The sequence below is a fragment of the Pseudophryne corroboree genome, chromosome 3 (genome assembly GCF_028390025.1).
Source record: "Pseudophryne corroboree isolate aPseCor3 chromosome 3, aPseCor3.hap2, whole genome shotgun sequence".
Taxonomy (NCBI): Eukaryota; Metazoa; Chordata; class Amphibia; order Anura; family Myobatrachidae; genus Pseudophryne; species Pseudophryne corroboree.
Window position 1 is genome coordinate 807198560 of NC_086446.1, and position 14413 is coordinate 807212972.

At 42.1% G+C, this 14413-nt stretch overlaps 1 protein-coding gene across 1 annotated transcript in view; it reads right to left on the reverse strand.

Moving 5' to 3' along the window:
• The window catches only part of GRK5 (G protein-coupled receptor kinase 5), a 269390-nt gene that overhangs the window by 58330 nt on the left and 196647 nt on the right, over positions 1-14413 (reverse strand). Inside the window, exons 11-12 of the mRNA XM_063962703.1 lie at positions 11823-11912; positions 9532-9740 (exon numbers count right to left, since the gene is read on the reverse strand). Of these exons, the coding sequence (XP_063818773.1) occupies positions 9532-9740; positions 11823-11912 (299 nt within the window). The remainder of the gene's footprint in view (positions 1-9531; positions 9741-11822; positions 11913-14413) is intronic.

The following is a 14413-nucleotide window of genomic DNA, read 5'->3' on the forward strand; positions in this document are numbered from 1 at the left end:
TTATAATCCAAATATCGATTATTATCAACTGGTTTAATGTATGTTTTTGTAGTTAAACACTCATCCTCTACTGACAGCTCTATATCCAAGAAACATATACTTGTGGTACTATAATTTGTGGTAAATTTTAAACCATAATTGTTAATATTTAGACCATTAGTGAATATCTCGAGTGCTTCAAAACTCCCACCCCAAATTATAAATAAATCATCTATATATCGGCCATAGTATACCAGATCCGCCCCGAGTCCGCCTCCCCACACATGTTCCTCCTCGAAGGTACCCATATATAGGTTGGCGAAACTCGGAGCGAATCTGGCCCCCATGGCCGCACCCCGTGTCTGTAAATAATAATGTGCATCAAACATAAAATAATTATGTGATAAAATAAATTCAATAGCCTCCAATAAAAAGACACGCAAAGGGTCCGAGGTATTTCCTTGTCTTAGATAACTCTCCACCGCCCTGATACCTTTATCGTGCGGAATATTGGAGTACAGTGACTCCACGTCACATGTTACCAAATAAAGACCTTTTTTCCACTTGATTTTATTTATGATGTTCAAAAAATGTTGTGTATCTTTTATATGTGACCTCAGACCCTCTACGTATCCCTGCAAATGGTGATCAACAAAAAAAGATAAATTATTCGTGAGTGATCCCACCCCCGAAATAATAGGTCGCCCTGGTGGATTAACAAGTGTCTTATGAATTTTAGGTAAATAATAAAATGTTGCAGTGACCGGATGTGTACAAAAAAGAAAATTAAACGTTTCCTTGGATATAGAGCCATTTTCAAGAGCCGTGTCCAACAACTCAATATATTGTTTCTGAAAAACAGTAGTGGGATTGCAATCCAATTTACGATAGAAATTCATATTCTTCAATTGTCTGTAACATTCCATCATATATCCCTCTGTTTCTAGGATCACAACCCCACCACCTTTATCAGCTGGTTTTATTGTTATCCCACTGTCATCCTGCAAAGACCTTATTGCTTTTCTTTCACCCACGCTAAGGTTATCTTGATATTTTATATCATGAGATTTCTCACATATTTGTCTAAAACTCGCGAGAGTTGCTTTATAAAAGCTTTCTATATATGGGCCTTTGCAGGCCAAGGGATAAAAATCTGATTTCTTTTTAAAGGGCTTAGCCCCAATATCAAAAATGGGTATCTCTACATCTCCATCTTTTCCACTTGTACCCCCCTCTTGTTCCAGACTTATCAATATATCTCTTATCTCCTCATCTCTTTTATCCAAAATAATTGGTAATTCCTCACTTTTATTCTTTTTTATTTCTTTGAGTGCAAAGTATCTTTTTCTGCTAAGTGTGCGTACATAACGATTAAGGTCTACAAACAATTGAAATAAATTGGGTTTAGCCACCGGCGCATAATTTAAACCTTTTTCCAATATGCTTATTTCTTCATTTGTCAGTATCCGTTTAGACAGATTATAAATACCTTTTCCTGATCCACCTTTTAATACTTTCTGCGCGGTGTTTTCCACCTGTTTTCTTCTACCCCCCCTACATCCCCTATATCTGAATTTCTTGTTCTTTTTCTCTGATATTGGGTTGTCTGCCAAGTGCTGTGTTCCTGATGCCTGTCTAAAAAAACTTTTTCAGATGGTGTGTGATCACATTCGTCTTCTGTTTCTGACGGTTTATTCCCTCTAATGATTTCTTCTCTGGGCGTTTCCAACATCTGGTATCTATTCTTATGAAAAAACTGGGGTTTTTTATTTGGCAGCTGTTTCCAATTATTTATCGCCCTCTCTTTATAGCCTCCTTCCTGATAGTAATGGTTACCTTGATTTCTATATGGTTGCCTACCTCTGCCCTTTTCAAATGGCGTTTGATTAAATTCCCTTCTCTCATATGTGTAATTTTTATTGTTACTACGAGATGCCCCATTTTTGTAGTCATTTACATCCCGCCCCATCTTATGTTCTTTCCTGTCTATCAACGATTGCTCAAAATCTAATAATTTCTTGTTTACCTTCATATCCCTTTCTTTAAATTCACTCATCTTCTCATAATCCTTCAATGCAATATGTATTTTATCAATTTCTATTTGCAATTCTTTTACTCGCTGTTCCCTGTACCTGATTAGTAACTGCATAAGATTTTTAGAGCAGTTATCCAGGGTGGTATTCCACTCATCTGTAAAAACTTTATCCTCTTTAAAAGTAGATTCCTTTAATATTCTCAATCCCCTAGGTATTATATTACCGTCTAAATACTTTTGTAGGGATATCTGGTCCCACCAGTGTTTTGTCTCAGCCATACACAGGTTTTCCAATTTGTTAAAACACCCATGCATTTCTGCTATCTCACTCCTCTCTTGTCCTATATTCGTATTGGTTTTACCTTTTAGGTATAAATCTCTCCTTTCCAACCTATTCGCAATACATGTTAATTGTGTCATTTTACTCTCTAGAGCGATACCAATGTGAACTTAATATTTATCTTATAACTCCAATTTCCACAATCAATCAAAGCTGCCTGGTTAACCAAACCAACAAAGTAATTACAAAACCACAATACCTGGCGCTGTGATTGATTACAGATAGATGCAGCGATCCCAAAAGGGTTTTTGGTTTTAACCCTTAATGCAAAAGACTATAAAAAAACAAAAAAACTGGGACTGCGCAAATCAATCTGATGTGGATATTTATTTTTACATAAAATTACTTTCTACACATATACACATACATATTTAGATACCGGCCAGCATCACATAAAAAATACTACATAAAATATAATTAGTATAATACTAAAATATCTTTTATATATATATTTCCACTCTAAATCAAATGGCTGATATAATCTCCATTCATACACTTTTAAGAACTTCTTTAGAGACCTCTCCGACAAATTTGGCAATATCACTAAGATGAATATAGTCAGAATTTTAAAATGTCCAGTACCCTTTGGTCAATTTCACATCACCATGTGGGATTCTTTTTCCTTAAGGTGTTAATATTTCATCCAAGTACACGTAATTTTATTTCCTTGGTCCCCAACGAGACTTGATTAATCACTTAGGCTTACTTTGTGCATAGTAAAACTTCTGCTGATTAACTGTGCAGATCATGCGTGATTAGATACTTTTTGTATTGCAACTTTGTAACATTCTTTCAAGATATGATACATTGCCTGTATAGTGTCCTGAACGCCACCCCTCCCGGCTAGTGATAGCCTTATCTGGAGCCTCCGGGTTCTTTCTACGGCGTCTCCTCCCCCGACAGCAGTGGGGTTTCTTATGCCTGTGGCCGGCCGGCCCGCTGATAAATGAACTGTTGATTCCTGTATAGGGAATACTGACGACAGACGCGTTTCTCCGCCTTTGATTACCTCGGCGGCTTCCTCAGTGTCGGATATTTTTACCATCAGTTTCTCTCAGGTTTAAATACCCGTCCACGCTAATTGCGCATGCGTATTACTATTGCGGATCAAGACTCGTTTCCATTTTTAGCTTCCAATATATACCAGCCTTTCTTTCTCATAATTCAGGTCTCAATTATATTTCATGTGTATGCTATATATACTCTGTGATATTGCCTATATTATACTTGGAGCATATATTCAATTCATAAAATATATATAAAATTAATAAACATATTCCAACAAACATTTTTATCCTAGTCTTATCATTGGTATCGCTCGATAATAATTAATTAAACTACACATTATCCCCCCTCTAATCCAACAACCCTTTCTTCTCCAGGAACAGGTAATACTATCTATATGTATTTAAAGGATTTGTTTTTTCCAATGGGAGCAACAAAAGAAAGAAACATTCTTTTATAATTCACATTTTATACTCATCATATATGTCTCTCTCTCTATAAACCTACAAAGAGACAACCACGAGAACTATAACCACTTACATACAACACCATCGTATTTATATCCCGTTTAGTTCCACCGTATCATTAAGACCCGATGGTACTAATGTATCCAATCTATATATCCAGTAGGCCTCGCGTCTCCGAAGTCTACTGAATCGATCCCCACCTCTATTGGTGGAATTGATTTGTTCTATTCCTATCATGGTTATATTTTTCCAATTAGCTTTTTGGCAATGAATTATGTGACTCGATAATGGATGTCTTGCTCCTTTAATTATATTTCTCCGATGTTCCATATATCGGATATGTAACGTTCTCGTGGTTCGTCCCACATATTGTTTCCCACACTGACAGGAAATGAGATAAATAATATATGTTGACATGCAATTTATAAACTCTTTAATAGGAAAAATCTCTCCAGAAATAAATGATTGAAAGGTAATACTTTTTCTTGGTAGATTATTACATGAATGGCAATCCATTTTTCCACATTTATGATATCCTTGCGGTCTTATAGGTAACCATATATTGTTTATAACCCCTTTTTTTCTTTTTTCTTTCTGGAAATGACTTGGCACCAATTTTTTTCTTAAATTATCTGCTTTTCTAAAGACAGTAAGACCTCTTGGATCTATATGTGTTTTCAACACTTCGTCTAAAAGTAGCATATGTGTATTTTTCTTAATTACCTGACTTATCTTGTACGCACAGCTATTATATTTTGTTACAAAAATTTCACTTTTATTACTATTTTCCTTCATCTTTTTATTATTATATTTAGGTCTTAATAAATTTTCTCTTTCCATACCTTCTACCTCTTGATATGCTTTTTCCAAAATACCCAATGGGTATCCTTGTTCTTGAAAGGACTCTAAGAGGGCCTTAGCCTGCACCTGAAACATAGAGTGGGAACTACAGTTTCGACGTAGCCTTACCAGCTGACCCCTAGGAATATTATCTTTCCAACTGCGCTTATGTGAACTCTTATAATCCAAATATCGATTATTATCAACTGGTTTAATGTATGTTTTTGTAGTTAAACACTCATCCTCTACTGACAGCTCTATATCCAAGAAACATATACTTGTGGTACTATAATTTGTGGTAAATTTTAAACCATAATTGTTAATATTTAGACCATTAGTGAATATCTCGAGTGCTTCAAAACTCCCACCCCAAATTATAAATAAATCATCTATATATCGGCCATAGTATACCAGATCCGCCCCGAGGATGTTGGAATATGTTTATTAATTTTAATTGTTTTATTAATTTTATATATATTTTATGAATTGAATATATGCTCCAAGTATAATATAGGCAATATCACAGAGTATATATAGCATACACATGAAATATAATTGAGACCTGAATTATGAGAAAGAAAGGCTGGTATATATTGGAAGCTAAAAATGGAAACGAGTCTTGATCCGCAATAGTAATACGCATGCGCAATTAGCGTGGACGGGTATTTAAACCTGAGAGAAACTGATGGTAAAAATATCCGACACTGAGGAAGCCGCCGAGGTAATCAAAGGCGGAGAAACGCGTCTGTCGTCAGTATTCCCTATACAGGAATCAACAGTTCATTTATCAGCGGGCCGGCCGGCCACAGGCATAAGAAACCCCACTGCTGTCGGGGGAGGAGACGCCGTAGAAAGAACCCGGAGGCTCCAGATAAGGCTATCACTAGCCGGGAGGGGTGGCGTTCAGGACACTATACAGGCAATGTATCATATCTTGAAAGAATGTTACAAAGTTGCAATACAAAAAGTATCTAATCACGCATGATCTGCACAGTTAATCAGCAGAAGTTTTACTATGCACAAAGTAAGCCTAAGTGATTAATCAAGTCTCGTTGGGGACCAAGGAAATAAAATTACGTGTACTTGGATGAAATATTAACACCTTAAGGAAAAAGAATCCCACATGGTGATGTGAAATTGACCAAAGGGTACTGGACATTTTAAAATTCTGACTATATTCATCTTAGTGATATTGCCAAATTTGTCGGAGAGGTCTCTAAAGAAGTTCTTAAAAGTGTATGAATGGAGATTATATCAGCCATTTGATTTAGAGTGGAAATATATATATAAAAGATATTTTAGTATTATACTAATTATATTTTATGTAGTATTTTTTATGTGATGCTGGCCGGTATCTAAATATGTATGTGTATATGTGTAGAAAGTAATTTTATGTAAAAATAAATATCCACATCAGATTGATTTGCGCAGTCCCAGTTTTTTTGTTTTTTTATAGTAACAATGTGATCTGCAGATATGGTCACTTCCTGCAGTGCTTCCAGTTATCGCTTTACTATCATCACTTACTATAACTATCCAGCAGTAACTGTGTGATCTGCAGATATGGTCACTTCCTGCAGTGCTTCCAGTTATCGCTGTACTATCATCACTTACTATAACTATCCAGCAGTAACTGTGTGATCTGCAGATATGGTCAGTTTCCGCAGTGCTTCCAGTAATCGCTTTACTGTCATCATTTACTATAACTATCCAGCAGTAACTATGTGATCTGCAGATATGGTCACTTCCTGCAGTGCTTCCAGTTATCGCTGTACTATCATCACTTACTATAACTATCCAGCAGTAACTGTGTGATCTGCAGATATGGTCAGTTTCCGCAGTGCTTCCAGTAATCGCTTTACTATCATCATTTACTATAACTATCCAGCAGTAACTATGTGATCTGCAGATATGGTAAGTCCCTGCAGTGCTTCTAGTTATCGCTGCACTATCATCATTATTACTATTCAGCAATAGCTGTGTGATCTGCAGCTATAAGTCCCTGCAGTGCTTCAAGTTATCACTGTACTATCATCATTATTACTATCCAGCAATAACTGTGTGATCTGCAGATATGGTAAGTCCCTGCAGTGCTTCCAATTATTGCTGTACTATCATCATTATTACTATCCAGCAATAACTGTGTGATCTGCAGATATAGGGGATAATTTATTAATGAGTGCTAAAACTTGTTGTGAATGATAAAACTCGCTGTGTATGATAAATGGTGCTCCAACCAATCAGCTCCCACTTGTCATGTGTTCAGCTCCCGTCATGTGCTTGAATAATGACAGTTAGGTGCTGATTGGCTGAAGCACCATTTATCATACGCAAGTTTTATCACTCGTTGATAAATGGGCCCCTCAGTTCCCGCAGTACTTGCAGTTATCGCTGTGTGATCTGCAGATATGATCCACAGGTAGAGTCAGGTCTGGCCCTAGTGTACAGCGACCAAACCTAAACCACACGTGGCACGATGGGCACTAGCTGCCACGGCCAATGACCACACACAGACTGCTGCAATTTCCCATCAGTCACAATCCACATCCACTCAATACCTCAGGATCGGTGGCTTTTGTGGCCAAATACATGTAGCAATTGTTTCCAAATTGTCATTGGAATGACTAGGAGGAGATCTATCATTAGTTGCTGCCACCTGCGGAGCACTCAGATGTGAGGGTCATTATATAGGAAAGTAACTGATAACACCCTGAGGATGAGTCTCTGCAGCTGCTGAAATGTAGCAGCCAAATTATCTTCCTTCTCGTAGAACATAAATGTGACACCTGCTGGAACCACAAAGTTCTGCTGACGTATCTGGGGGTGTTCCCTCTCTCCGCCTCCAACAGGGTCAGGCCGAGCCGTCTTATTATATTTATTATAACTCATCCCATACAGTACAATGTCCCGTGTGCACCAGATCTTCTAGTACTTGCAAGTTCTCACCATGGGACAGGGGCCCAACGAGATCACAGATGGCCCGGGGGGATGAGTGAGGGCACTACAAGCGATTCATCTCGCCCATACCAGCACCTGCAGACTGGCACCTTTAGATGGGCACCTACAGACTGGCACCTACAGATGGGCACCTGCAGACTGGCACCTACAGATGGGCACCTACAGATGGGCACCTGCAAATGGGCACTTACAGACTGGAACCTACAGATGGGCACCTACATGCGGGCACCTACAGATGGGCACCTACAGGCGGGCACCTACAGATGGGCACCTGCAAATGGACACTTACAGACTGGAACCTACAGATGAGCACCTGCAGAATGGAACCTATCAGACTAGATGGAAGAGTTACTAAGGAACGGCTGGTTATGGACATCTTTGACCAATAGTCTGGAAGCTGCAGTGGAAAGCATTGCTGAGCCGGGCTGGCCTTTTATCACTATTGCCGGTTTCTAAATGATCAGAAGCCGTGATAACCCGCTCCCTGGGAAATCTAACCTTAACGGTCACAATGATGAGTAAAGTTATTGTGTAATTATTAGCACGTGGTTTGGGAAGGTGGGCAGATGCCAGACCGCGACATACGCAGCGTCTTACGCACGTGGCTTTCAGATCGCTCTCTTGCAATTTCAATCAAAAAACCCTTTCTGTCCGTGTCGGGTGGACGCCCTTCCCCGTGTCGGCAGGTGTGAGCAAACCGATCATTTCTGGACATTCAAAATATTATGAGAAACAAACAAGGCGTGGTTAGGGTTGATATGGGGTGTGAGCGACCTGGGCTCAGCACGGGGGAGAGGGAAGGGTCAGCTACTAAGGGGTAGCTTCTGGGTAATGGAGTGATTGGAAACCTTTGTCCTCCAAAAATGCCTTTTGGAAGGGATGCACCTTTATCAAAGTGTATGACATCCCCTCTGAGGAAGATGCATCCCCGCGAAACGCGCCAGGTGGAGAGGGGAGGATTCCACAACGCTGGCTGGAAGCTGCACGGATAAAAAGAGGAGGAGGAAATACCCCAGCCCCATCCTCTCCCCCCCCCACACACACCCACCCCCACCCCCACTATTCATGTACTATATATGTATTTTCATGATTTGTTCAGGTACAATACTCTAAGTGCAATCTATCTATCTATCTATCTATCTATCAATCTATCTGTCTATCTATCATCTGTCTATCTATCTATCTATCTATCTATCTATCTATATGTCTGTCTATCATCTATCTATCTATCTATCTATCTATCTATCTATCTGTCTGTCTGTCTGTCTGTCTGTCTGTCTGTCTGTCTCAAATCTGTCTGTCTCAAATCTGTCTGTCTGTCTATGTATCACCACAGGACGTGGCCGCCCAGCACAGGACGTGGCCGCCCAGCACAGGACATGGCCGGCCAGCACAGGACATGGCCGCCCAGCATGTGTGACGCCACACCGCGATGCGTTCACAATTTAATTGCGAAAGCATCGATTAGAGGTCGACCCCTGCCTGCGTAGCCGCTCTGAAAATGGTCTGGGCACGCCTGCGATGTTCGGACCACGCCCACTAAACGCTGCGGCTGTCAATTATGCGATCGCATCCTCCCGGGATGCGATCACATGGTGACGGTTGCGCACACGCACTATGTCCAGGTTTCAGCTCACAATTTAAGCCGACAATGATATTAAGTGGAAAGCCCAACGTGTTAACTTTTACTTACATAGCGCCAGTATACGCCGTCGCGTTTACGGGTAGCACTTTTACATTTTGTACTCCGGCATGAAGCGTGACATCTAGGCCTAAGTCCCGGTTTATCTGAGACGCGTTTGTGCGATTTCACGCGTAATGATTGTAAATCCCCCGCGCAGCGCAGAACATCCCTAGGACTCCGGCTCGGGAGGTGTCAGCGTAGGTACAGCACTGTGTGCACTCACCATCTTACACACGGACTGCGCATCCTCAGAGAACTTTTGCGTATACACCTCATCCGTCTCCAGGACTCTCCGATCCACCTCCTCCCTCTTCACCTTCTCCTTCCTGCCGCGGAACGGCGACTGTCCGGCAATCATCTCATAGATCAGGCAGCCGAGGCCCCAGTAGTCAGGGCTGAAGGTGTAGCGCTGGTTATTGAGAACCTCAGGGGCTGGAATGGAGAGGATCATGTGACACAATGAGGACAAGCGCGGGGGTGCAGCAATCATCACGGTGATAGACGCGTATACCACCATTATTACATACATGTAGTGACGCTACAGCATACACAGGTCTGGGAGGAATATCATCATCGGGGTGAAAACGGCATACATACTGAGCAGGCGCACAAAGATATGTCTACGTTACATGTCATTGGCCAATTACTGTTATCTGTTGTCAGGTGACTGTCCTGATTCGCTGCTCCGATGGCTTGCAGCTCAGATACTGACACACGTAACGTCACACTCTATACACATGCAGTGCAGATACTGACACACGTTTTGTCACTCGCTATACACATGCAGTGCAGATACTGACACGTTATGTCACGCACTATACACGTGCAGTGCAGATACTGACTCGTTATGTCACGCACTATACACGTGCAGTGCAGATACTGACTCGTTATGTCACGCACTATACACGTGCAGTGCAGATACTGACACACGTTTTGTCACTCGCTATACACGTGCAGTGCAGATACTGACACACGTTTTGTCACTCGCTATACACATGCAGTGCAGATACTGACACATGTTATGTCACACTCTATACACATGCAGTGCAGATACTGACTCGTTATGTCACGCACTATACACGTGCAGCGCAGATACTAACTTGTTATGTCACGCACTATACACATGCAGTGCAGATACTGACACACGTTACGTCACGCACTATACACATGCAGTGCAGATACTGACACACGTTACGTCACGCACTATACACATGCAGTGCAGATACTGACACATGTTACGTCACGCACTATACACATGCAGAGCAGATACTGACACGTTACGTCACGCACTATACACATGCAGAGCAGATACTGACACATGTTACGTCACGCACTATACACATGCAGAGCAGATACTGACACGTTACGTCACGCACTATACACATGCAGAGCAGATACTGACACATGTTACGTCACGCACTATACACATGCAGAGCAGATACTGACACGTTACGTCACGCACTATACACATGCAGAGCAGATACTGACACATGTTACGTCACGCACTATACACATGCAGAGCAGATACTGACACGTTACGTCACGCACTATACACATGCAGAGCAGATACTGACACATGTTACGTCACGCACTATACACATGCAGAGCAGATACTGACACGTTACGTCACGCACTATACACATGCAGAGCAGATACTGACACGTTACGTCACGCACTATACACATGCAGAGCAGATACTGACACGTTACGTCACGCACTATACACATGCAGTGCAGATACTGACACATGTTACGTCACACACTATACACATGCAGAGCAGATACTGACACATGTTACGTCACGCACTATACACATGCAGAGCAGATACTGACACGTTACGTCACGCACTATACACATGCAGTGCAGATACTGACACATGTTACGTCACACACTATACACGTGCAGTGCAGATACTGACACATTATGTCACACACTATACACGTGCAGCGCAGATACTGACTCGTTATGTCACGCACTATACACGTGCAGTGCAGATACTGACTCGTTATGTCACTCGCTATACACGTGCAGTGCAGATACTGACACACGTTTTGTCACTCGCTATACACATGCAGTGCAGATACGGACACATGTTATGTCATACGCTATACACATGCAGTGCAGATACTGACATGTTACGTCACGCACTATACACATGCAGTGCAGATACTGACACACGTTACGTCACGCACTATACACATGCAGTGCAGATACTGACATGTTACGTCACGCTCTATACACATGCAGTGCAGATACTGACATGTTACGTCACGCTCTATACACATGCAGTGCAGATACTGACACATGTTACGTCACGCTCTATACACATGCAGTGCAGATACTGACACATGTTACGTCACGCTCTATACACATGCAGTGCAGATACTGACACATGTTACATCATACGCTATGATATACAAATATGGCCCAATGGTTATATTGCTGTGGAAGATACACCAGATCTGCGGCACACCTATAGGATGGAACTATAATGCACAGGGGTGTTATACTCACCCATGTACCCCACAGTCCCTACACGCCCCCGGATTGAGTCTCCCTCTGGAATTTTCACTGCTAGACCCAAATCTGATATCCGTATGTGACCTGCAATGAGAATACAAACATTACTGACAGAGTTATTATGGAGGAACTGCTTTTATACATATATATTGTTTTACTCATGGGATAAAGGAAAGTCTGTGTTGCGGCTGCAGATATGTCCCATTGCTCTGATCCACATTCTTATCCACCTAGTTATCATCACCTATAATTACTCTGAGCTGAATCACTGACTGATATTAGGGAAAATTCCACCTAAAACTGGAAATTCAGAAGATCATGACGCCCCAGAAGGTCGTCTACCAGCACTCGGACATACAGGATCCGTGCTGGGGCAACCCGATGTCCTCAACTGTCCCTCTCTGGGAGGATGTTGTCAGGTGCAGCAGGAGAGAGAAGAGTGCGGCAGTGTATTATTGGTGGAGGTAGGAGGGAGAAGAGTGCGGCAGTGTATTATTGGTGGAGGTAGGAGGGAGAAGAGTGCGGCAGTGTATTATTGGTGGAGGTAGAAGAGTGCGGCAGTGTATTATTGGTGGAGGTAGGAGGTAGAAGAGTGCGGCAGTGTATCATTGGTGGAGGTAGAAGAGTGCGGCAGTGTATTATTGGTGGAGGTAAGAGGTAGAAGAGTGCGGCAGTGTATTATTGGTGACGGTAGAAGAGTGCGGCAGTGTATTATTGGTGGAGGTAGGAGGTAGTAGAGTGCGGCAGTGTATTAATGGTGGAGATAGAAGAGTGCAGCAGTATATTATTGGTGGAGGTAGAAGAGTGCGGCAGTGTATTATTGGTGGAGGTAGAAGAGTGCAGCAGTATATTATTGGTGGAGGTAGAAGAGTGCAGCAGTGTATTATTGGTGGAGGTAGAAGAGTGCGTCAGTGTATTATTGGTGGAGGTAAAAGAGTGTGGCAGTGTATTACTGGTGGAGGAAGAAGAGTGCAGCAGTGTGTTATTGGTGGAAGTAGAAGGCAGAAGAGTGCGGAAGTGTATTATTGGTGAAGGTAGAAGAGTGCGGCAGTGTATTATTGGTGGAGGTAGAAGAGTGCAGCAGTATATTATTGGTGGAGGTAGAACAGTGCGGTAGTGTATTATTGGTGGAGGTAGAAGAGTGTGGCAGTGTATTATTAGTGGAGGTAGAAGAGTGCGGTAGTGTATTATTGGTGGAGGTAGAAGAGTGCGGTAGTGTATTATTGGTGGAGGTAGAAGAGTGTGGCAGTGTATTATTAGTGGAGGTAGAAGAGTGCGGTAGTGTATTATTGGTAGAGGTAGAAGAGTGCAGTAGTGTATTATTGGTAGAGGTAGAAGAGTGCGGCAGTATATTATTGGACTATATTGGTGGAGGTAGAAGAGTGTGGCAGTGTATTATTGGTGGAGGTAGAAGAGTGTGGCAGTGTATTACTGGTGGAGGTACAGTAGAAGAGTGCGGTAGTGTATTATTGGTGGAGGTAGAAGAGTGTGGCAGTGTATTATTAGTGGAGGTAGAAGAGTGCGGTAGTGTATTATTGGTAGAGGTAGAAGAGTGCAGTAGTGTATTATTGGTAGAGGTAGAAGAGTGCAGTAGTGTATTATTGGTAGAGGTAGAAGAGTGCGGCAGTATATTATTGGACTATATTGGTGGAGGTAGAAGAGTGCGGCAGTATATTATTGGACTATATTGGTGGAGGTAGAAGAGTGTGGCAGTGTATTATTGGTGGAGGTAGAAGAGTGTGGCAGTGTATTACTGGTGGAGGTACAGTAGAAGAGTGCAGCAGTGTATTATTGGTGGAGGTAGAAGAGTGCGGCAGTATATTATTGGTGGAGGTAGAAGAGTGTGGCCGTGTATTGGTGGAGGTAGAAAAGTGTGGCAGTGTATTATTGGTGTAGGTAGAAGAGTGTGGCAGTGTATTATTGGTGGAGGAAGAAGAGTGCAGCAGTGTGTTATTGGTGGAAGTAGAAGGTAGAAGAGTGCGGCAGTGTATTATGGGTGGAGGTAGAAGAGTGCGGCAGTGTATTATAGGTGGAGGTAGAAGAGTATGGCAGTGTATTACTGGTGGAGGTAGAAGAGTGTGGCAGTGTATTATAGGTGGAGGTAGGAGATAGTAGAATGCAGTAGTGTATTATTGTTGGAGGTAGGAGGTAGAAGAGTGCAGCAGTATATTATTGGTGGAGGTAGAAGAGTGCGGTAGTGTATTCTTGGTGGAGGTAGAAGAGTGTGGCAGTGTATTACTGGTGGAGGTACAGTAGAAGAGTGCAGCAGTGTATTATTGGTGGAGGTAGAAGAGTGTGGCCATGTATTGGTGGAGGTATAAGAGTGTGGCAGTGTATTATTGGTGGAGGTAGAAGAGTGCGGCAGTGTATTATTGGTGGAGGTAGAAGAGTGTGGCAGGGCATTCTTGGTGGAGGTAGAAGAGTGCGGCAGTAGTATTATTGGTGGAGGTAGAAGAGTGCGGCAGTGTATTATTGGCGGAGGTAGGAGGTAGAAGAGTGCGGAAGTGTATTATTGGTGGAGGTAGAAGAGTGCGGCAGTGTATTATTGGTGGAGGTAGAAGAGTGCAGCAGTATATTATTGGTGG